Raw genomic sequence first — 23629 nt, 5'->3', positions numbered from 1 at the left:
GTCATATTCGACTATAAAAATGGGATGTTCATTCAATGCTCCCTTAAGCTTTCTAGAGAAACTTTTCAAGATGCATCTGATGATGCTAGTTAAAATAAATGTCTTGAAAAAATTTGATGAGCAATTCTTGAAAATATGAAATGAGGTTTCTGGCCAAAATGTTGAGATTTTGCGTATGAAAGCCCTACAAAAGTGGTTTCAGGGGTTGCTTTGGATCTAGAGAAGCATTTTAATATAATATACACCGTAGTAAAAGTCTTCATTTTCAAGGTGAAAAATACGATCGTTTGATTTTTGTCAAATACCATGAGGTACCCCTCATGGTTTGGAAGCGATTTTTTGCGATCTTTTTTGGGTCCCTAAAATATTGAGCAAAGGCGTCAAGAAGTTACTGCTACTTGAGTATAATTATTTGGTGTCATTCTGGTGGCTCAAAATGGTCTACAAGTCAAGATATTAACGTCTTCAAGCATTTGAATTCGGTGGCGTTTAACACATTTGATTGTAATACATACGCAATGTTTCTCTGTATTTACATCTTCAAGTAAGTAATCAATGTCCTCATAAGAGCATCTCAAAGGCAAATATATCATCATTGATCTGTGGTTTGGAGTCACTATTTCTGAAGGCCATCTTCACTATAAATACTGTAAAACATTCAAAAAAAAAGTAGAAATCCTATCCTTTCAAAATTTTAAAGAATTGTATGCCGTACAAGGTGAATAAAACCACCGGCAAAGCCGGCAATGGGGAGGGAGTTTTGGGGACGAACATAATGTGTCTAATCCAACACTTGATAGCATTGATTTATAGGGGGATTTTACCGTAACAAATCGAAAGTGCAAAGCCTTGGTAATAAGGCGGCCAATCCAACACTTGGTAACATTGATCTATATGAGGGCTTGATCGCAGCGACGCAAAGACGCAAACCTATGACAACTAAGCATCCAATCCAGTATTTGATAGCATTGATCTATACGAGGGCTTGATTGTAGCGACGCAAAGACGCAAAACCATAGTATCTAATTGTTTATAAGCTTGCCAGCAACATAATGCGTCAAAATTTGCATGAATTAATCTTAACAAAATCAATATGCCTTCTATTCAAATTAGAAATTGCACAGGCTGCAGAACAGCCCTTCCAGAAGACTTCAGTTACCAGAGATATGATTCATGCCGTGTAAATAAACTCTATAAAGCAATGCATAACCAAATTTGACAGCTTTCAAGCCTTCATATCTTGACATGTAGACCTTTCTGAATCACCGGAATAACGCCAAACAATTGTACTTGAGTAGTAGTAACTTCTTGACACATTTGCTCAACTTTTTGAAGACCTAAAAAACATAGCCAAAAATCGACCAAAAAGCATGAGGGGTACCTCATGGTTTTCATCGAAAATCAAAGGATCGCGTTTTTCACCTTGAAAATGAAAACTTTTACTATAGTATATATTGAATCAAAATGTTTCTCTTGATCCAAAGCAACCTCTGAAACCACGTTTATGAGGTTTTCATATGCAAAATAGGGCTATTTTCGCTAAAAACCTCATTTCAAACTTTATTAAATTGCTCAGTAATTTCAGTCAAAACACTTATTACAATTAATACCATTGGAAGCGTCTTGAACAGTACATTAAGAATGCATTGGGAAGCATCGGATGATTATCACAATGTACATAGTCGAATATCTTGAAATAAATTAAAGAAGTCGAGAAAAGACAAGATCTGTCCAATCTTGAACAGAAAAAAATAAACTGAGTTTGAATCAATTTTGGTGGTGGCATTGCTGCTGGCTGACCTAAATGCCTTTCTGTTGATGACAATGGTGATTGCGACGCTGATTAAATGGGGGGTCATGGAATTGAAAGGACAGTTGCTTAGCGCAAATGATTTTTTTGGGGAGCGTTGCCTCATGAAGGTGTCTTTTGCAATGACAATATGTCAAAAAAAAAAAAGTCGCTGTAGATCTTACACAAGTCCTGTATTTTACTTATGACCAGCTTTATGTGTACATGTCATTGATACGAGACTTGTACGCTGATATTTTTGGGTAAATTCAACAAACATATATTTCTAATAGTATCCTCTATCATCTGTATCGCTCTCATCGTCATCATCACTCAGAGCAGCAGTGGCTCTTGATTGGTAAATGGTCTTTTTAGGCTCTTGGTTTCTATCGTCCTCGTCTGCCACTTTCTCAGCAGGGACAGCACCATATTGTGCCAAAATAGCGCGGAGACCTATCCCACATGTCAATCACAATCCCTTCTTCAACTGTATATTTCACTTACTCTTGGCGGTCATTTTCATGCCACCAAACTGGATAGCACCCACTAGATTAGCCTTGATATCGCCCTCGCCATACACCAACAAAGTAGGTACGTTCATGTCAGGATAGTTTGGTATACACATATCGGCTACAATGCGGACAAACTTGGTTGCCTTGAATTGAAGAGCCAGTTCAGATAAGCAACGGTTCATCAACTTGCAGGCAGGAATGCTATTCACAAATAGCTGTCAATGTCTCTTCCCCGCTCTCTCCAATTATACTACTTTACTAGTCCTTGTACAAATGAACCACCACATAGCATTCCTTGCTTGCCTCTGTCACTTCCTTGATAAAGTCAGGCTTCGAGATCTCCTTGACTTCACCAAACTTTTCCTTGGCAGCCTGTGCTTGCATTTCCATCATACGCTTGTGTCTATTTCCGTATGAATATACAACAAAGCTTCCTCGTCTCTCTGACACTCGCACTGTACCTGTATTCATTCAACACCTGATCATCTTCCAAATCCTCCAACTCGTCCAATTCATCAAGATCCTTATTGTCGAGACTATCCAGCTTGGTTTGTCTGGCTCTGACCATATCTACAAAGGCATCCTCGAGCTCGTCATCTTTCTTCTCGTCTTTGGGTGGCAAGATACCCTTGGCGCGTAAGATATCATTCCTGAAACGAATGAAATTTAGAACATTTCGCAATGAGCGCACACATGCAAGGCCATTGTTGGTATTACCACTCGGTGTCAGCGTTGGGGTCATCCATCTTTTGTTCAAGTATATGGAATATGAAAGAAGATCAAATTAAATTGCTTCCAGAATTGAGCGAAGCTTAAATTTGCTCCTTCTTTCTCGTCACAGCGACACTACTACGTTGGTCATGTCTACCTCGTTTGATCCCAAGCTCAATAACGAACAAAGCATGCCGCTATAGCTACTATGCAGCATTTGAACACAATATAACCTATCTGTTGAGGTAGAGTGTAGCGAGAGATCAGGCCGTCCAGAAGAAGAGCTAATTTATATCCATAGAGCGACTTTGCATGGCACACATGTTGGTTGGCGATCAAGTAGATGCTATTCATTGGGTCTATATGCTGTGGCAAAGCCTGAACATCTCTGGTAGGTAGGCGAGCGCTCTCTAGCTTCTTTTGAATTCACTGCGGACAAGAAAAGTGTCTTTACTACGCTATACTGGCAAAGAGAGAATGAAGAAGGCATGATGGGATGGCGTATTTGAACTCCAATCTGCCTACAAAAAAAATTATTTCGAGCTTTTTTCTCTTTCAATCTCTACTCTACTTGCAAATGAAAGACGTGTCCTTAAGTGAAGGTACATATCCCCTTGCAAAAAGCCTCTGAAACGAGCATTAATGTGAATATTGCGTGTGCAGATGACTCAAATTTGTTGGTGATTATCATTGATACAAATCCATTTGCTTGGGAAGACTCGTCCAATGCCCAAGTGCCACTGACGCTAGACAATGCATTGAGCCAAGTGCTGGTTTTTATCAATGCACACTTAGCACTGAAATACAACAACAAAGTAGTAGTGATAGCAAGCCATGTTGGACAAAGGTGAGTGCATGGTGTTCACCGTAGTATACATAGTGCTGATCTACTCAACCGCCATCCCTTCTTAGTAAAATCCTGTATCCACTAGCAGACAATGAAGAAGCCACCACAAGCAACAATGGCAACCGACGCAATGCCAACATGTATCCCCACTTTCAGATTGTCACAGACCAGATTGTATCCAACCTGCAGAAACTACTGTCGAGCACAGATGCCAGTTTTCTGAACAAGGACATGGGCGCTTCACCTACCATCACCGGTGCTCTGTCAATGGCATTATGCTACATCAATCGTGTCACAAAGTTAGATGACGAGGGCCACATCAAGCCGAGAATATTAGTCTTATCAGTATCTCCAGATTCAGCGTATCAATATATCCCACTGATGAACTGCATTTTCTCGGCACAAAAGGCCAGCATTCCCTTGGATGTATGCAAGGTTTTTGGAGAGGAAACAGCCTTTTTACAGCAGGCGTCCAACATTACAGGAGGTGTTTATGTCAAAATGGAAAATCGACAGGCATTACTAGAGTATTTGATGATGGCATTTTTACCTGACAGGTATTCTCGCAACTATCTCAACTTGCCTAGCCAAGACCAAGTGGATTTTCGAGCTGCGTGCTTTTGTCACAAGAAGATTGTGGACATTGGATTTGTCTGCTCTGTGTGTTTATCAAGCAAGTATATGCCAAAACGTGATCTATAACAGCGGCTAATCCGATCTTTCTAGTTTTTTGTAAATGGTCTCCTGTGTGCTCTACTTGCAAGTAAGTATGCCAAACAAAGAAAAAAAAAAAAAAAAAAAAAAGTCATCATTCTCACCCATCAACATATTAGAACCAAATTTGCGTTTAGACCAATGGCACCACCTTCCTCCTCTTCAAATCCATCGAGTAAATTAAAAAAGAACTAGATGTTTGTCCACTTTTGATTGGGCTAAAAATGTGTTAATAAAATGGGACATCAAAGAGGGGATTTACGTTTTCGCCATTTTTCCTTCTTCTTCTTCTTCTCCTTCTTATACACACCTTCTAAAATGAGTCATCAACATGGACCCGGCTGCAATCATGGACCCTCTGGCGGCGGTCATCAACAAACGATCCAAGTCAATGACGCCAACAAGGCTCCTGCCATCTACAAGAACACTGCCAATTACCTCAAGGATGAAAAGAAATCTGGCTTGAAGGCTAGACAAGGTGTATTCAACGGTAAACGATTCGAGTATTTCAAAGGAAAGAGAGGAATCGACGCCATTTTGAAAGAGAACTACGCCAAGGTCACCAAGGGCGACAAGGCACCTACAACCCGTGAAGAGGCATTCAATGTGTTGAATGATTTGGGTAAGTTTGGATTCATTTTACGTGTTGACCGTGGCGAGTCTATTGGCGGCAAGGGCTCTCCTCGTATCTTGCAGCCCAACCCTGTTCAAGAAGTGAAAGAAGATGGTTATTACATGTGGATCTGGGAGGGTTCGCAGGTCAAGTTGTATATGGGTGCTGCTGCTTTGGTGGCTGTGGTGCTGGCAGGTGTGCTCTTCCCTCTGTGGCCTAATTTCTTGAGATTGGGTGTTTGGTATCTCAGTATTGCTATTCTCTGTTTGGTTGGTGTCTTTTTCGGTATCGCCATTGTGCGTCTCATTCTCTATGTTATTACATATCCTGTTTTGCCTCGTGGATTCTGGATTTTCCCCAACTTATTCGAAGATGTCGGTATTGTCGAGAGTTTCATTCCATTGTACGGATTTGACCCAGTCAAGGAAAAGAAGAGCAAAAAGGCATCTGTGAATTCAAAAGCATCAGCACCATCAACAGCAACAGCAACAACAACAACAGCAACAGCAGCAAAGGAAGATTAATCTTATTCATTCATTACAAGCAAATACATTACATCCATCCAACCCCTTTGAAACCCCTTTTAATTTCTCTTATGTGCAAATAAAAAAAACTACATTAGCATACCCTTATTGGCAGTGTTGCATGATGAGCGTCTTTCTGGCAGCAGTGCAGTGCCATCGCCATTCCCAGAGTGCTATTGTATCCATACAATCATCTGTTGTGGGACATGATATTTCATCTTGGAGCGAATCATCAGATTATATAACAAGATCCGTAAGGCGAGTTGTTTATTTTATACATTCCAGGTACTCTCGAGACATTCATAGGCATCTTTCAGCAAGCACGCATGCGAGGTGTTCATTGGACAGTTCATCTTGCAAGAGGACAACACAACGAACCTGAGCAGCAACAACCAGAGCATTTGTAGATGAATTGAGCTTCATTCCAACAGCCAATTCACAAATGGTCAAGTGTGCCCTCACCTCGTTACTAGGATTTGTGTGCAATTCATTTACTCGAAAGCCGTATTTATCATTGGATTTACATTCAGTACATCCAATGCTCAGATAGGAGGGCAATTGCTCTTATTGCTGTCATTGGCATTTTATCCATCTTGGCGAAAACCATGTGTCGCAGCTAGTGTAGTGTTGACAGCTGAGACTTTTTGACAGCTGAATACATCATCATGCCTATTGAGAGTCTTTTCTGTATAATTAAATTCGTGCAAATGCTATTCATAAAGCAATTTGAGGTTGCACACATTCAATGAGTATGCACCACAGTTGCAATATTTCAATTGCCACACACGTTTGGGGACTTCCGAAACCTACCATTGAGTAATTGTCATACCTCCAAAAATGAACCGGGAAGGGGATCCAGACCCATTGAAAAATGGAATATATCGACATGTGGAGAGTCTTCTTTATACCTGATCTTGATACTAGTCGAAGGCTACTGTTAGTAGACAAGAATTTGAGGCGGTCTATCACTATCAAATCCATGGCAAGACATGACAGCATCTGAATGATGTAAGGCAGCCAAGATAAAGCAAGAGGAGACACACATATATATATATATACACACACACACACACACACACACACACACACACACACACATTGCAGCCAGAACGAGTAATATCAATCTCAGTCATATTTCAGCTGCTTGTCGTCGATTCCTTTGCACACATTTTTCTTTTTCCTTCCTTTTTCCTCTTTCCCTTTCGTAATCTTTTCTTATTCTTCTCGATCATCATACTACAAACTACAACAAATGGGTAATTCGTGTAGTAGCTGTTGCTCAAACTGCTTTGGAAGTAAGAACAAGACACAGGATGATAGAACCCAGCATGTTGAACCACATTTCTAACATGTGGATTTGTTTACAATGTGTAGAGCGCAGTAGAACGGGACTTTATGAACCCTTATTGCAAGAGAACGAGCGTGAGGCTATTGCTGAGCTGTTGCAATACCTTGAAAGTACAGTGATGACAAGTCTATTGCAACATGAACAAGACTGAACATCACCTCTTGTATAGATCGCAGTGACACCAATTTCTTTGAGGGAGAGCCGTTACAAGCACTTTCAACTTTGGCCTATTCAGACAATGTAGACTTGCAAAGATCAGCAGCACTCGCATTTGCAGAAATCACCGAGAAAGATGTGCGCCAAGTTGGCCGTGACACTTTGGACCCTATATTGTTCTTATTACAGTCTCATGATGTCGAAGTTCAACGAGCTGCAAGCGCTGCTTTGGGAAATCTCGCTGTAAACAGTAAGTTGATTGATTTAGGAAACAGCATCAAAGCGCTAAACCAGTTCTAGCTGAAAATAAGCTTCTGATTGTAAAGCTCGGCGGACTGGATCAGCTTGTCCGTCAAATGGGATCTCCAAACGTCGAAGTCCAATGCAACGCAGTGGGTTGCATTACGAACCTTGCCACTCATGGTAAATTTGCATACCGTCATCCGTCTCATTGTATACTGACCTCAGCGGATCAATAGATGAAAACAAGACCAAGATCGCAAAGTCGGATGCTCTGCGCTTGTTGGTTGATTTAGCAAAATCCAAAGATCAGAGAGTCCAGAGAAATGCTACAGGCGCCTTACTGAACATGACACATACACGTAAGGGGAGAAATAAAAGAGGCAGCCTTGCTGATCAATATGATTAAAATGCTTGTATGGCAATAGAGGAAAATAGGCAGCAACTAGTGAATGCAGGCGCTATTCCTGTACTGATCAGCTTACTCGGCTCACCAGACGCAGATGTCCAGTATTACTGTACAACCGCTTTATCCAACATTGCAGTCGATGGTAAGCAGTACAATGTCAATGATACAGCGGCGCGTGTTACTAAAGCGACTTGATTCGATGCAGGAGGCAACCGCAAGAAACTTGCTCAGACCGATTCGCGGCTGGTACAATATCTCATCGCATTAATGGACACCAAGAGCTTAAAAGTGCAATGTCAAGCTGCACTTGCTTTAAGAAATCTTGCGTCGGACGGTAATAGCATAAAAACCAAACAAAATGTCTTCTCATGCTTCTGATTTATAGAGAAATACCAACTGGAAATCGTTCGTTGCAAGGGCCTTCCTCCACTCTTACGTCTATTAAAATCCTCCTTCTTACCACTTATTTTATCCTCCGTTGCATGCATCCGTAATATATCCATTCATCCTGCTAACGAATCTCCCATCATCGATGGTGGTTTCGTGAATCCTCTCATTGAATTATTGGCCTACGACGACAATGAAGAAATTCAGTGTCATGCCATCTCCACTCTGCGAAATCTTGCTGCAAGTTCCGAGCGCAATAAACGAGCCATTGTGGAAGCTGGTGCTGTGGAGCGTATCAAGACACTGATCAACAAGGTGCCTGCCAGTGTTCAGACAGAAATGACGGCTGCTATTGCTGTGTTGGCTCTCAGCGATGATTTAAAGCAAAGATTATTAAGCATGGGCATTTTGGAGGTGTTGGTGGAATTGACATCAAGCTCCAACATGGAAGTGGAAGGTAACTCTGCTGCTGCTATTGGAAATCTTAGTTCAAAAGGTAAGCTGGATGCATGCATTCTCTTGTTGATCCACTGCGTTTTCTCAACGCTTTTTTTTTTTTTTTTTTGCAACATATAGTCAAGGACTACACACCTTTTGTCAAGGCCTGGGACTTACCACTTGGTGGTCTCGAGAAATTCTTGATCCAATTCTTATCTGAGGAACAAGATATTGCGTTTCAGCATATCGGTGTCTGGACAATTGAACAATTTTTGGATGGTGGCGATGAACGATTATTAAATTTGATAGCAAATTCTGACACAATCACAGAGTCCATCAAGCGAATTATCAACGAAGGACAAAAACCAAAGATGGAAATAGGAGAGGAGGATGCTGAGGACGGTGATATATTTGCATTGGCTAAACGTGTCTATAATACCTTGCAACAAATTAGAGAGTCTAATGGCGCATCCCAAAAGAAACACCGTTAATGTGCTTTCAATAGTCTTACTAGTCATCTTTATATTCAATAACAAAGCTCTCTTTTTTTTTTTTTTTTTTTTTTTTTACTTGTACTGTACTCTATTATATTTGAAACCCATGTGCTTGATTAGCGATGGAAGCCTAAAGAACATTCAAATCACTTTCCACTGAGTGAATGAAATGAAATGCCACTGCAACAGCAAACCTCTAATTCACATCCGCACAACGCGGGGCACAACACACTTCTGGTGCCCGTAGAGGCGTCATGTCCTGTTTTATCCACGCTATAATTTTGATCTTTCAATTATACTGCAAGACAGTCTTTCTTTTTTCTCCTTTCCATTGCACGCAAAACAAACAGCACAACAGTACTTACAATGCCACCTAAACGCAAAGCTCCTGCAAGCGATGCTGCCTTGTATCCCAGAAAAGTAAAGATACAAAAGAAGAAACAAGCGTAAGTAGTCAGTCATTCAGTTTGGTTTTTGCACCTTTGTATTTCTCGATTGACGTTTTCATTCAACACACTCTATACATTGTATAGCACAGCTCAAGTAAGTGCATCCTCAAAACGAGTAGATCCTGTATTACACACAACTAAATCAATATGAGCAGCAAAAAGCAGAGTTGGATAAACGTACCAAATGGTTCCAACAGTATGCAGACAAAGACGATGCCGACATTATACCACCTGATGGCTGTCAAAAACTCTTTGAGGATCTGGGCGTTTCTCTCGAAAGTGTAGGTTGATATTGCCTAATGAATGAGAGAGCGTTCAAGGAATGAACAATTTTTGACGCATTTTTGTTTAGGCCATTCCTATCATTGTCGGCTGGAAGATGGGGGGAACTACGATGGGATATATCACAAAGGAACAGTGGATCAAAACAATGGAATCGACTGGGTGAGATCGCTGATACATCATCTCAGTCTATTGTGCTAACATGGACGACACATAGCTCTACAACGCCAGCAGATTTCAAAAAAACGTTACAGGAGTGGGAATTGCAGGTATCTCAGGACCCTCTTCAATTCAAGCAGTTATACCTGTTCACTTTCAATTATGTCAAATCAGCAAGTCAAAAGAGTATGGAAGTAGAGGTAAGTTACAGGGCCATTCAACTGTCTGTTTCTGCTGTTCTAACGTGTGTGTGTGTGTGTGTGTGCAGATGGCAATTGCTCTTTGGCATATCTTGCTGGAACACACATACCCCATCATCACATCCTTCACACAATTCATTCAAGTAAGTTTCCTAGAGTTTGCCAATCTGGCATATGCTTACCCATTGGCATCTGTCTTGCATAGGAAAAGAAACCTGTCAAAGTGGTCAACAAGGACCAATGGTCAAGTTTACTCGACTTCTGCATAGCAGTTCCTGAAGATCTTGCAAATTACGATAGCTCCTCCTCATGTAAGTGGATGTGTGTGCGTGTTTTTTTTTAAAAAAAAAATACCTGGTTTTCAACGTTTCTGCATCTGATAGGGCCTGTTCTTTTTGATGATTATGTAGAATGGAGACAGCAACAACGAATGTAAATACTTGTATAAAAAGGTGGTATTTGGGATACAAAATAAATAGGATAAAATTTCATACATGTTCCACACCCTTTTTCTCCTCTTTTCCCGTCTTTTTACTATAAATGGCTGCTTTTGATACGGTTATCTTCATTTCGATTCAAGTCATTTTGTTAACAGTTGGATCAACTCGAGTCGCAAAGCTCCTATTCAATGACTACAAAGCACCCTCGCCGATGGCGCTCAAACATCCGCTGTATATACCACATCTGCTATTTTCGCTGACACTCAGTAGCTCTTGCACTCTGTTTCTGCTTGTGTTTAGTGAAATTATCAACCTCTTCTCCAATACGTAAGCCAGCATTCATGTCTTGTACACAAGCTCTCGTCAGAACTAATTGAGCATCTTGCACGCTCGAAAACAGAGCACGCTCACAGTATTGGAAGCTGAATCTCGACCTACTACTGCTGCTTGTCATTGTCGCTATACCTTGGTTTCAACTGTATGCTTTCCTACATACTACAAGAGGTAGGTTTGTCACGCCAAAAAGGGTGTCTTCTTGAGCTAACGCAACGTAGGATGGAAATCAAAATCATCCATGTATCTGACAACTAGTCTCTGGATTGTTTATCTCTATTTGTTCAGTCAGATTGAGCAACACACAGCACTAGGTAAAAACGATCATCATGCTAATGCAATCTCCGCACGCGCAAAACGTACTAAAAGGCGATTAGCAACGACATCATGGATTGAACTCGGCATTATTCGTATCAGTGTCATTGGGATCACTTTGATCTCTGTATTATCTGGATTTGGTGTGGTCAACACGCCATTTACAACTTGGTCCTCATACAAGAGACATGTCAGCGAACAAGATTTCAAAGTGGCAGAACACGCCTATCAGCAGACAGAGGACATGATCCAAGGCAAAAGGGTCTTGTTGGAGAAAATGCAGAGTCAAGAGGACGCATCAGACAAGAAGAAGGCATCTACATCCGACGATGGATTTTTCGCGCGTATGGTATCATCGATAACAGGCTCTGACGACAATGGTATGTGCATGGGCTTTTGTTAGTAAAGGTTACCAACATGAATGCAGAAATTAGGCTGCTGCAGACTGAAATTGAGCAATTGGAAGGGTTAGCTGTCAATATGAAATCTGATTTGGATGAATTGGAGCGTGGCAGGGCCAAAAGTAGATTCTCGCAGACTTGGAAGGGACGCATCTGGGGTGTAGTAGACAAAATATTCGCTATATACTGTATCTATAAACTGATTGTGGTAGGCGCCGCTGAGCCAACACTATTTGACAAGGACTAATGATTACACAGACGACGATCAACGTATTGCTGCAGCGCTCTGGCAGCTCTGATCCCATCACAAAAATGCTATCCGTAATGATGAGCCATTTGGATAGAAACAATATGGATTTCAAGATTGATCCAGTGTTCTGGTCGCAACAGCTTAGCTTTTGGTTTGCAGGTATCATTGTGTTTGGATCTGTAAGAGGGTTCCTGAAGCTTTTAACTCGAGTCCTTCAAGTGTTTATGCTTAAAGTCACTTTTTCTGCAAGCAATATCTTGTTGTTTGTGGCTCATATGATGGGCATGTACTTTCTGAGTTCGGTGTTGATGATGCAGATGAGCTTACCGCCAGAATACAGGTACAGTAGTTGCATTTGTATGATGAAACGGGAGTACTAATCAATCAAATTTGCATAGATATTTGGTCTCGTCGTCACTGCAGTCTGTGGAGTTCGACTACTTTAAACGCTGGTCAGACATTATCTTTGTGGTTTCATCGCTTATATCAGCCTTGGTTATCTATGTGATATATATCACGCATGATGCAAAAAGTATGGCCACTGATTTCGCAGATATTGAGCTGATGTCTGCAGAGAATGGTCGATATGAATAAATTTTCCTATCAAAGTGGATTGCTGGTAGTAGCGTTGAATGTTCTATACACAATTCTGACATGAAAGCATCAACACTTTAAAGAAAATGCTCGAGTAATGGAATGTGTTTTTAGTATGGTGCTAGAGACCAAATGTCAAGCTTATTGGTGGCTTGTAGTGCAATTCATGTCGCATGAAACGACTGGCTTTCCATTTGGTTCATCCTTCTAAATTTTTCTTTTTTCGAATACAACATTTACACTCAAGATGCCTCCTAAACCACAAACGAAAAAACCTAGAAAGCCATTAACGCCATTACAAAGAAAACGTAAGACTATCGACACTCTGCATCATGAGATGATGGCACTGACATGGTTCAATTTGATGTAGAGCAAAAAAGAAAATACGATCTTATACACAAGGCCCAAGTCAAAAGCCAATACTACAAGGAACTCAACAAAGATTCAAAAGATGATACACCCGACTACGTCAAAGAGGTAAATGAGGCCTGATCTTTGAGGAAATGGCCTGAATGCTGACATGTCAACTAGATTTTTGGTGCTGAGCGTACAATTGATAAAGATGGAAACGTGGTTGAATTAGAGCGAGAGCAAGTTGAGGAGGAGGAGGAGGAGGAGGAGGAAGAGTTTGACTTGGACAAGTCCTCATCTGAAGAAGAAGACAGCGACAACGAAGAACCCTCTCGAAAAAAGCAGCGGTCAACAAAAGCACTCAAACCCAACCCGTTCAAAGCACAATTAGAAGAACGTGAGAAACTTAAAAAGGAATCATTGAATGAAAAGGAGGAGCGTCAAAAGAGGTTCAAAGAGGAAAAGAAGGCTCGCAAAGAGTATTACAAAGAAAGAAGCGAGCAGAGAAGCAAAATGCTGGCAAGAACAAAGAAGGGCCAGCCCAAAATGGCATCGCAAATGGATGTGTTACTGCAAAAGATTCAAAAGAGCATGGATTCATAGACAAAATAAAGGTGGAATTGATTTTATTTTTTCAAAACGAAAAGGAGATGCAGATGTTTTATGATGAGATTACATTATTTAAGACAAGAGGAGGGATTCTGTGGTGAATGAGAAGAAAAAAATGGGAATAAAATACTTAATGATCGAGAATACGCAAACAACCGGTAACAACCTTGTTCTCCAAGATGGTACCAGAAGGAATATCAATGTGTTCACCGTGGTTGGCAACGATAATGACAGTGCCACGAAGCTCAACCTTGGAGCCAAAGCAGACATCACCAGTGACAGTCAAGTGATCCAACTCTAAGATTTGAGGAATGGTCTTGAAACGCGTCAAAAAGTCATTGACCTTCTTGAAGTGATCACCCAACTTGACAAGAGGGACATTGCTGAACATACGGTCAGGGTTGACCACAAGACGGCCGTGAATAAGAGAGTACAAGTTGGAGGTAACCAAGAACAAATCAGAAGTAGACTTGACAGGCAAGAAACGCGTTCTGGGCACATTGACACCATGAGCGTTCTTGAAATGCTTGATGGCAGCACCGACAGCAGTTTCGAGTTGAATGACCTTCTCACCTTGAGGCGTAGTCTTGTTGTTAACAATGATTTCCAAGTCCATAGCCTCTTCGTCCATAACACGCTTGATAGCCTTCAAGTTAACCCACAAGTTGTTGGTGTTGAAGATCTTGAACTTCTTTACAGACTTGAAATCCTCGACATGTTCATCGGGAACTTGAGCAATTTCCAAAAGACGGATATGACCATCATCATCAACGAGGGTACCACCCTTGATATCAGCCTTGGTCTTGTCAGTAACTTCCATAATGAACTCTGCGCCAGAGTCGACCATGTGGTGGAGGATGTTGAGATCAACAGTGGCACCCAAGTTATCGACATTGGAGACAAAGAGGTATTCTTTGCCTTGAGCAATCAATTGATCCAAAAGACCAGAGTTGTAGATGGACTCGTACAAATCACCGTGACCAGGAGGATACCTATATTTTGTGTATCGTGTTAGAAACCCCAATTCGAAATACTTTTGTAGGAAGTTACACAATCAAGAGACTACTTACCATTGTTCAATGGGGGAAGCGGGAGAACGAGGAACAGGCAGCATGGATTCCTTCTTGATACGAGGATGGCGAGATTGGTTGAAAGTAATGATATCCACATTGTGGGTGGCATACTTTTGGACAATACGCTTGGTATCATCATCGGTATTGAACGAGTTCATGAGGATGAAGGGGACGCTGACATCGTTCTTCTTGTTCAAGTACTAGAGACCATACAGGCGTGTCAATACGATGAAATTTGACTCGCTGATATATAAAAGCACGCTTACCTCGATTTGACGAACACTCAAGTCCAAAAAGGTCATGCCGTCGCGTACTTCAATGGCAGACTTGGGGCCAACACAACCCATGGTTGTACCCAACCCACCGTTCAGCTTGAGGACAGCCAACTTTTCGAGATCAGCGGTATCAGTTACTTCGGGAATACTAGCGTAAGGAACAATTTGCTCGGAAGAAGGAGTCTGGATCTTTTCCCAATCCCTAAAGAGTAACAAATAAATAAACATCATCCATGCCCTCACACTCACACGCAGTGAAAGTGTCTCCCCAACAGAAAATGATACTTACAACTTCTTTCCCTTGGACTTTTCGTCCAAATAACGAGTAAAGAGCATGTAGAAGCCGTCCATTTCTTGAGTGAAATACTAGACAAATGTCAATGATGACATGCTGGAGGCATTCAAACGCTTATCTTACCTTGCGCTCTTCTTCATTTTGGATTTGAGAAGCCAAGTTGGCCAATTCAGATTTCATGGCCTTGGCAGCAGCAGCAGAGCTAGCACCTTGGAAATCCTTATCATATGTCATGTCAGTCAGCATGATTTTTACGTGTTTTTCAAAAAGTACTTACAAGAGTGGAGAGAGTATGAGGGTGGTGGCGCTCGTTACCAACAGCAGAGGGCTTTCTAGCAAAGGACATTTTGAAAAAGAGAAGATGAAGATCGATAAGGTACTAGAAAAAAGAAAGAAAAAAAAAAGCGAGAGAAAGCGAAGACAAAGGCCATTTATATAGATTTGATTTCCCATACAGGAGAATGGAAATTTTCGCTTTTCAACACTATCCAACCCAACAACACTCCGCCGGCAAATCCAACTAGCATCATGGCTTTCTTTGCCCTGTTTCTTTAGTCTGATTGCGTCTTTCCGAAACTGGGATGTTTATGGCCGATACAACAACATGAACAATATCATGTCTTTTTTTTTTTTTTTTTTTTTTTTCTGTATCGTATTTTCAGGGAAAAAACATTTATTTTTTGTTGATTACTTGAATCAAATCCTATACCATCTCTCATCAGTTACACAACAACATTTGCTCGTAATCTCTTACATCATCCGCACGGTCCCAAACTTGGTATTCACGCTAATCTCAGAGGGATCTTCTATCCTTCTTCCACTTCTTTCTATGGAGATTCAAAATAGCCAGGTGGTCGCGCATTATATGTTTCACAAGGGAGACAAATGGAAAATTTTATGTGTGCATCTTGATAGAGTAGAAAGCTACAATGCAAACATCTTGAAACATGCCATTTGGCATCTTGGATTCATATTATGCTGATCATTCGGTGTGTGTTCCATGTCAAACGCCCCTTATAATTTTAGTGTATATCAATCTCACTTTTAGACCCGGTCATCATGATGGCATCATGGTTTTTTCTGTATTTTTCTACCCATCTCCAATCAACGCTTGCTAGAAATAGATCTCTGTGGTGCCACAAGTCCCACATTGCCATTGATTGGAAAGGCATTGTTTTGTTACATCTCTACCCAGGAATCTGCGTCTTGTTCTGATGGAAAAGATAATGCTTACATAAGTGCAAGCTTGAAATTGAAGGGTCATCTCAGTTGTAATTCGTAGCTGCGTTAGCACATCCCGTGGTCGCTCACTCAATCCAAATGACAACATAATGAAGTGCACACTAATATAGCATTGAGGCTCTAAAACGAATTTGTGCGTTTGACGAAATACTAGCAGGAATGTCCATTGACTTTCAGAGATCATTCTTGACGCATTCCAGTGATTACCATAAGAGCTGAATAGCCTATTGCACAGACACTTCCTAGGACAGAAATTCTTAGAGTGTGGGGCTCTATGGTATTTCCACCAATTTGTAGAGGCGTAGTTTTAGTTGCCAAACAGCATGTTTGCTGCTTCTTGAGCTACCACGACTTTATTTATGTAGAGTTCATTTAACAAGGCAATTTACCGGGATCTTCTGTAGGTCCTACGGGCTCTGAGATGGCTTCACCGGTGCTTGTGTTAACACAAACGCAGTAACCTGTAGATCCATAACATTGTCTTGGACTGTAGCTTCCGTTGGACTGACATTGTGGGATGTAATTGCCAATCACATGAAGATTGAGTGCTTGCTGGCGTTCTGCTTGACACTTGGTAAGGGCTCCTTGTCCATTTGCTTGAACCAGAAAGATAGCCATAATCATGAGTAGGATACTGGAGTACTTCATATTGAATGAAAGTTTGATCTGGAAGAGAGAAAAGAAAGACACTGGCCAAACTGGAGAGCTTAAATACCTTCGAGAACGGATCAATCAATGCAATCTATCTTTCAATGCATACTATTTAAATGTGAAAGATGTAATGTAACCCTGGTGATGCGCCCCTTTTATTGCTTGAGAAGCGCATGAATTACATAGAACATTTTTATTGTTGTTCTGATATAGTCCTTGGTATAAAATTAGCTTTATCAAGAAACATGGAATCGGATCACGATGTTGGATAGCATAATTGTGATCCAGCTGAAATCAGATTGCCCTTGCAAAAAGGGTGCTTATAGAAATTGACGATGTATTTGATTTGACTCTCGATGTATTTGTTGAATGCTACCGCAATATTCTAGTGATGACAAAGGTGATTTTATATGAGCCATCATAATGGCGCAAAGCCTGAAGCATCAATATCCCGTTTGAATCTCCGTAGTGCTTATCGTTTGATTCGTCGATTTTTGATCAAAATCGACTCAATTGATCTTTTGCTTCATCCAAAGTAAAGGTATGGCAAGGCGTCATTTTCGAATTCCTTTGGCCCACCACGACTATCACTGACATCAAAGAGGCTCTTCTGTCCCTGGACTTTTCGGATATCTGGTACTCCCAAGTCAAAGGCATCCGTCCATACAGAATCCTACTCATCACCCTGTCTCAAATATGGCTAGCCCATATGCGATTTGTGCTTGTCCCTGAGGCGATTCTGGAGAAATATCCGCTCCACTGTTCACCAGACAGTGGAAGAGGACCAAATCCATTCCCTCTTGTAGTTAGATAGTTTAGATAGTTCTTTAGATTAGATTAGATTAGTTAGTATTTTATGTTCTTATAGTATTTCTTCTCTATTGCACCCGCCTCTTCACTTCGACCCATTACTCCTAGTGTACGCGGCTCAATCAATAAGCACTTTTTTTTTAAAAAAAAAGATCTTTTGCTTGATTCGACTATACAAAGTGTCATGACCATCTTGTACATTCTTAAGCTTGTTAAGAGCACTTTTTGAGGCGCATCCAACGGTGATAATTGAAATGGGTGTTTTGAAGAAACTTATCGAGCAATCCATGAAAGTTTGAAATAAGGTTTTTGGCAGATTTGTCGAGATTTTGCATATGAGGGTCTAGCAAACGTGCTTTCAGGGGTTGCATTGAATTGAGGGAGACATTTTGCACTAATAGATACCATAATAAAAGTCTTCATTTTTTGGGGTCAAAAACGTGATTGTTTGATTATTGTCGTTTTTCCATGAGGTACCCCCCTCATGGTTGGAGGCCGATTTTTGGTCATGTTGTTTTGATCCCAAAAAGTTGAGCAATGGTGTCAGTGAGTTAATGATAGATGAAAGCAGTGCTTTGGTGCTATTCTGGACGTCTAAAACAACTTCTAACACGAGAAATCACTGTTCGAATACGCCCAAATTTTGCTGCGATTTGCAATGTTTTGAGTAATAATGGCCATTGCAAGTATGAAGTGTGCCTTTTTTTTCAAAGTGTTTTTATTGATACAGACGTGGAACACTGCAGAGGATTTAGGTTCACAGCTATAAAAGACTCTCATATATTAGTGTGAATCCAAAAAAGCTTAATTAGTAGAATTTTTGATGAACCTTACAGTATTGGAATGAAATAATGGACAAAGTCGACCGAACGCCACATGAAACTAACGGAGCGAGATAAAGGTAGAGAGACACCCAAGATCTAGAGGCTCTCATATAGTCGCCATTAAGCTTGAAGTCTGGTGCTTGTATGTCATTGTGCTTGCAAAAAGACTATATGCCAAATTAAGCTTGACAAATGAGAAGCTTTATTGATACTGATCGCAGCGAATGCAAAATTTGATATATCATATAGCAGTAAGCTAAAATTATTTTGTTCTACTTCTTGCAGCCTTTTCTTTAAACATCCTGACGTATTGCGAGAATGTTATGGTCCTCGACCTTGGCAATGCCTCCTCTTGATGGTATGATTCGCAACAGAAACAGTTTCCGCTTAGATTTTTTTGCAGTGCATCAAGGGATGTCAAGACTTGGGTACCAAAAGCTATACAGCGCGCTGCTTGCGGTTGGATTGCCCCTAAAATACATTGAACTCGGCGATGGCTTTACTGTACACCACGAGATGTTTGTTGAGCTCAACCGTAACTGTCAGACACCAAGTTACAAAACAGCGGTTTCAGACCTGTCATGGTTCAGAACAAACAGCCTCACTTTGAACTTCAATGCATTGAACCTTGACTGCCTAGCTACCAATTTCTCGAACGCGATTTCTGCCAAAACAGATCTATTTGTGCACTGAGCTTGGTGATTGACCGAAATGAAGCAGATCCAATGCATTATCATAGAATATCAAAATGGAGTCCTCAACATTTGTTCATCAAAAATGAATCCCCAAAATACAGGGATGAGGCCGCACAGGAAAGACGATTGAGCTCGTTATGCTGCTCCGTGATTTTCATTGAAGCAAAAACGTCGACCTTCTTGCCGATGCACCTTTATGGGGTCTTCAACCCAATAGCGAGCCCTTTAAAAACACCTTACTGAGCTTCTCTGTCTACTGGAATAAAACACATATGATACTCTTTGAATGACACAGTTTTTGTTTAGGCAAACAGCATTACACTGCCGGTTTGGGACTATGACAAGTTTATTATTCAGTTATTACAGGGATTTAACGTGGCGGCTCACCTCTAACAGGTTTAGAGATTGTTTCATCAGTTGTAGGATGTACACAATGACAGTATTCAGTTGAACCACTACACTGTTTCAAGCTATAAGTGCCGTCGACATCACATTTTAGTACAAGAGCGCCAATTACATTCATATGGGGCGCCTTTTGATGTTCCTCTTGACATTTACCAAGGCCGCTTTGCCCGTTTGCTTGAGCCATAAATACGGCTGTAGCCATGAAGAAGTGGCTAACGTATTTCATAGTGTTTTTTAAAAGTGCTGCATTAAGAAGATGAAGTAGAAAAATGGTTATCTGACTACTTTTTAAAAAGTTCCGTGCATGCTCGATGTTGATCGTTCGCAAGGATGATCAATACTTAAGCGCACTTGCTCCTTGCTTCATGCCAGAATAGTTTAGTGTGCCTTTCCTGCAAGTGCTTGTGTAGGATGATTGCTCAATAATGATACGTCATGTTGACTGTGTATGCCTGCTGCCGCTGATATGTAAACAAGACAAGATTTTCCCAATGGTAACAGCAATGAAAAATGGCAGAAATGTTGTTTGTTTAACGCAGTTTTTTATAGTTAAATTACATAGACTTTATTGGTTGTTTACAATGTTATTCTGGATACTAAAGAAGAAAGAAATGGAAGTAGTGGCATACAAATAAGTCATTTAAATGATGGGGAAGGTGGAAATGTTGATACAAATAAGATGTGAAATAAATGGCATGTTTTTTTTTGTGTGTGTGTGTGTGTGTGTGTGTATATATATATAGTAGTGAATTTGGAACTGTAGAGAAAGAAATGGGTATAAGGAAGGGTATGTGACATAATAAAGATAAATGAAATGATTGACAAACAAGCGAGCGAATTTACTTAGGAGACGACATTGGGAGTTTTGGATAACGATGGCCACAATTTAGCCAGGATGTCCATGTCTTGATGAACGCTGCAATTTGAATTAGAGTACAAAACTGCTTCTTTGCTATGATTCCAATGTGTGTGAATGTTTTCATTGGACGATACCATGAAAAAGGGTAAATGAACGACTTGGGTTTGTTGTTCTGTTTGTTGTTGTTGTTGATTTCGTTTGACCAGTTTTTCTAATCGGGCAAAATCTTCAAATGCTGTATTCAAGTCGTGTTTTGATTTTTGGATAGACTCAAGCAGTTGCTGTTGACGCGATTCTTCCTGCTGGATTTCTTGTTCAAGTATCGTCTGTTTGATGTCCAGAGAAGCAGCAGCGTCATGTTGCTCAAGTGGGGCGAATTGTTGTTGATGATGATGTAAGCCTAACCATTTGATCTGTTTACGATCTTTGGTAATGATTTCCATAGCCATCAGGACATTGAGAGCATCATAGACGCGTCTGCGAATGTTTTTCTGATCTACAGGTACAGTGCTCTTTTGCTGTATCTCGGCTGCCAGTTCGTCTGCCACTTCATTGTAAGTAGTAACACCTCTTTTAGCTACTTTATCGCAGACTTGCTTGGAAAAGAGTCGCAATCCTTTTGTATTTCGATTATCATCCAATGCTGGTTGTTTTTTGTTGCTGAAATAGGGTAAGGCTGCAGCTCGTTTTCTTTTGTCGATCTTTTTCTTTTGAAGTGTCAATGGATTTGTTTTTGGAGGGATAGAAGACAGTCTATTGCGCTGATCTTCCCTTTCCAGAGCAAGAAGTTCTGATCCCGAGTTGAGAAGTGATTCAATGGAACATCCCTTCTTCCTTGTAGTTTTTGTTGATGTTGATGTATGATGCTGTGGAACATGGCATGGACTAAAAGATGTGTCAGGCACTGTATCGGGAGATGAAGGCAGCGATGAAACAGATAGAGACGAGCAGGATGAATACGGAGGTGAGTCAGGCAGACTAGTAGGCGGTGGTGAATAGCTACTTGCAGCAGAAGCTGTTGGTAGGATAGGCGGTAGTAAGATGTCTGTTGACATGTGGGTTTGAGCGATATGCGATGCCTGATAGCAGCTTATCATTTGCTGATTGCTGTTGAACGCCCATTCATCTCTTGTTGAATAGACTAATGAAGGCAGTTTGATGGCAGGTAATTTTGTTGTTGGAGGCAATTGCAGTTGAGATAGTGTCATTGTGGTTCTTTATTTTTTTTTGTGAATTTATATGTATTTTTTTTTTGTTGTTTTTAAAAGTTTTTCTGATAAATGTTTAATTTGCTGTAAGGATACTGTAAAGGGACTGATGTGGTGAAGGGAGAGAGAGAGAGAGAGAGAGAGAGAGTTTATATTCAAATAGTTAATATAAATAGGAAGAGAGAGAGGAAGAGGAAGAGGAACCAAGCTATGAAAAGAGTATTGACTATATATCTGTTATGTTTACATACAATGTCTTTGTATATAAATTGATTTGGTTTACAAGTGGCTTTTTCTATTATATAATGCCTAACTAAATCAACAACAATTTCTAGCATCACACCCTGAGTCGTTTCCGGGATACGGAAAGACTTATTCAAGAATGACTACTGACAATAATGTTAGAGAGAAAGAGGAAAACCTTAATTGATTGATGGAGCCCGCCATTTTTAGTTGCCTGAACGGGATACCACATTTGGTAAAGAAATAGAGACACATTATCATATGAATTTACAGATACAAGGGGCTAGATTTATCAGAATAGGAAGGGACATGAGGATGAAACAAGTTTTATAGTGAGAAAAGTGATCTTTTTTATATTATGTACTGAGAAGCTTTTCGTACTAAAATCAAGAAAGTTGATGAGAAATGTCAGTGCGTGACAGCCTGCATCTCCCATCCCATCGACAAGCTTATATATGGACTGGTGAAGGAGAAAAATGCTCCATTCTTAGCCTAATATATACGTGTAAATTTAGAGTTTCAAAAGTTGCAAGATGCGTAGGTTGCATATTCGTTTTACAACTCGAAAATGTTGAATTCAGAGCGTGTTTGTTGGGTGACAATATTTGTGATTTTACTCAAGGTTAGAGCCTGTTTTTAACTCGCTTTTGTTGTTGTACCGTTCTGGTAAACAATATCGATGCCCTAAACAAGTAAAATTTGATACACGCTTCGAGATGGAGAAGAGAGACACAGGCAAAGTAGCTTAACCATTTAAAGATGTACGAAAAGATGACTTGAATTCAGCTATGCTATAATAATTGGGAAGACCAGAGCATCGCAAAGGCCGATAGGCATCTCTATAAAGTCGTGAAATGTTGTATAGTATAATCGCAAAGCATGCTTAGATTAGCCCTGATGCGGATGCTAATTTGATGAATGTGGCGTTCATCTTGGATCAGTTCTTTATCGTATTCCCAAAGCCTAGGTCAGTAAACCGTATCAGGAATTGTCGTTACAGTAGCACACTATAAAACAAGACGTGCAACAGAGGGGTGATATCTCTAATTCAATCGATGCACAATGCTTCGAAATGGCTCATTCGATGGCTGTCCTTGGTTTTTCTGTTGTTGGTACTGTTGAGATCAAGTCCATTTCCAAGAATGCACCATGATTCAAATTCGTACAAACCAAGATACCTTCGTATATAACTGTTTGCTGCTTATTATAACATGAGCCACAAGCTGGCATTGGATAGTCAATTCCGACAGTAGCTTTAGACTTTTTTTTTTTTTCAGTTTTTACCCATCTTGCTGTTTCCACTTAATTTTTGTACAAAATGTCGGGCGAGCTTATGCATGCCACTCGGCATTGCAGTTGGTATAGGCAGAGCTATTGCCTAAATTCCATCCAATTCAGGTCTCGAATATTAAGTTTATTGCAAATAAGGAATGGGGATACTATTAATATTGAATGGTAACTATGCGCGAGGAGGGGTAAATGAG

General features: G+C 40.5%; 10 protein-coding genes across 10 annotated transcripts; 6 read left to right on the top strand and 4 right to left on the bottom strand.

Moving 5' to 3' along the window:
- Positions 1-2075: 2075 nt before the first annotated feature.
- Positions 2076-3047, bottom strand: ATC70_012450 (uncharacterized protein; the record flags this gene model as incomplete). The annotated part of the gene is made up of 5 exons (XM_064831622.1): positions 2076-2242; positions 2294-2502; positions 2561-2704; positions 2763-2951; positions 3019-3047. The coding sequence occupies 5 exons, from the start codon at positions 3045-3047 to the stop codon at positions 2076-2078; spliced, it is 738 nt and encodes a 245-aa protein (XP_064677902.1).
- A 542-nt stretch (positions 3048-3589) lies between these two features.
- PHO91_4 (low-affinity phosphate transporter) lies at positions 3590-4768 on the top strand (the record flags this gene model as incomplete). The annotated part of the gene is made up of 5 exons (XM_064831621.1): positions 3590-3614; positions 3676-3859; positions 3925-4532; positions 4586-4622; positions 4693-4768. 5 exons carry the CDS (start codon positions 3590-3592, stop codon positions 4766-4768), a joined length of 930 nt encoding a protein of 309 aa, XP_064677901.1.
- A 123-nt stretch (positions 4769-4891) lies between these two features.
- On the top strand, positions 4892-5710 carry ATC70_012448 (AIG1-type G domain-containing protein; the record flags this gene model as incomplete). Its single annotated transcript, XM_064831620.1, has 1 exon — positions 4892-5710. The coding sequence occupies one exon, from the start codon at positions 4892-4894 to the stop codon at positions 5708-5710; it is 819 nt and encodes a 272-aa protein (XP_064677900.1).
- A 1252-nt stretch (positions 5711-6962) lies between these two features.
- On the top strand, positions 6963-9179 carry ATC70_012447 (uncharacterized protein; the record flags this gene model as incomplete). The annotated part of the gene is made up of 9 exons (XM_064831619.1): positions 6963-7005; positions 7085-7168; positions 7228-7464; positions 7515-7637; positions 7694-7816; positions 7883-8005; positions 8069-8197; positions 8249-8746; positions 8827-9179. 9 exons carry the CDS (start codon positions 6963-6965, stop codon positions 9177-9179), a joined length of 1713 nt encoding a protein of 570 aa, XP_064677899.1.
- A 369-nt stretch (positions 9180-9548) lies between these two features.
- On the top strand, positions 9549-10708 carry SEC11 (Signal peptidase complex catalytic subunit; the record flags this gene model as incomplete). Its single annotated transcript, XM_064831618.1, has 8 exons — positions 9549-9628; positions 9716-9725; positions 9787-9912; positions 9984-10075; positions 10131-10272; positions 10341-10415; positions 10478-10583; positions 10656-10708. The coding sequence occupies 8 exons, from the start codon at positions 9549-9551 to the stop codon at positions 10706-10708; spliced, it is 684 nt and encodes a 227-aa protein (XP_064677898.1).
- A 104-nt stretch (positions 10709-10812) lies between these two features.
- ATC70_012445 (C2H2-type zinc finger transcription factor) lies at positions 10813-12605 on the top strand (the record flags this gene model as incomplete). Its single annotated transcript, XM_064831617.1, has 7 exons — positions 10813-11039; positions 11113-11216; positions 11267-11359; positions 11423-11740; positions 11788-11969; positions 12020-12351; positions 12410-12605. 7 exons carry the CDS (start codon positions 10813-10815, stop codon positions 12603-12605), a joined length of 1452 nt encoding a protein of 483 aa, XP_064677897.1.
- Positions 12606-12852: 247 nt separating this feature from the next.
- Positions 12853-13559, top strand: ATC70_012444 (CUE domain-containing protein; the record flags this gene model as incomplete). The annotated part of the gene is made up of 3 exons (XM_064831616.1): positions 12853-12913; positions 12976-13082; positions 13137-13559. The coding sequence occupies 3 exons, from the start codon at positions 12853-12855 to the stop codon at positions 13557-13559; spliced, it is 591 nt and encodes a 196-aa protein (XP_064677896.1).
- A 136-nt stretch (positions 13560-13695) lies between these two features.
- Positions 13696-15554, bottom strand: ATC70_012443 (uncharacterized protein; the record flags this gene model as incomplete). Its single annotated transcript, XM_064831615.1, has 6 exons — positions 13696-14557; positions 14636-14838; positions 14905-15115; positions 15203-15279; positions 15332-15427; positions 15486-15554. 6 exons carry the CDS (start codon positions 15552-15554, stop codon positions 13696-13698), a joined length of 1518 nt encoding a protein of 505 aa, XP_064677895.1.
- A 1268-nt stretch (positions 15555-16822) lies between these two features.
- SUB2 (Suppressor of the cold-sensitive snRNP biogenesis mutant brr1-1) lies at positions 16823-17098 on the bottom strand (the record flags this gene model as incomplete). Its single annotated transcript, XM_064831614.1, has 1 exon — positions 16823-17098. The coding sequence occupies one exon, from the start codon at positions 17096-17098 to the stop codon at positions 16823-16825; it is 276 nt and encodes a 91-aa protein (XP_064677894.1).
- Positions 17099-20678: 3580 nt separating this feature from the next.
- ATC70_012441 (uncharacterized protein) lies at positions 20679-21902 on the bottom strand (the record flags this gene model as incomplete). Its single annotated transcript, XM_064831613.1, has 1 exon — positions 20679-21902. The coding sequence occupies one exon, from the start codon at positions 21900-21902 to the stop codon at positions 20679-20681; it is 1224 nt and encodes a 407-aa protein (XP_064677893.1).
- Positions 21903-23629: the final 1727 nt, after the last annotated feature.

The sequence above is a fragment of the Mucor velutinosus genome (genome assembly GCF_035048745.1).
Source record: "Mucor velutinosus strain NIH1002 chromosome Unknown tig00001569, whole genome shotgun sequence".
Lineage (NCBI taxonomy): Eukaryota > Fungi > Mucoromycota > Mucoromycetes > Mucorales > Mucoraceae > Mucor > Mucor velutinosus.
Note: the sequence above shows the minus strand (reverse complement) of the source record. Positions and strands in the feature narration are given on the sequence as shown.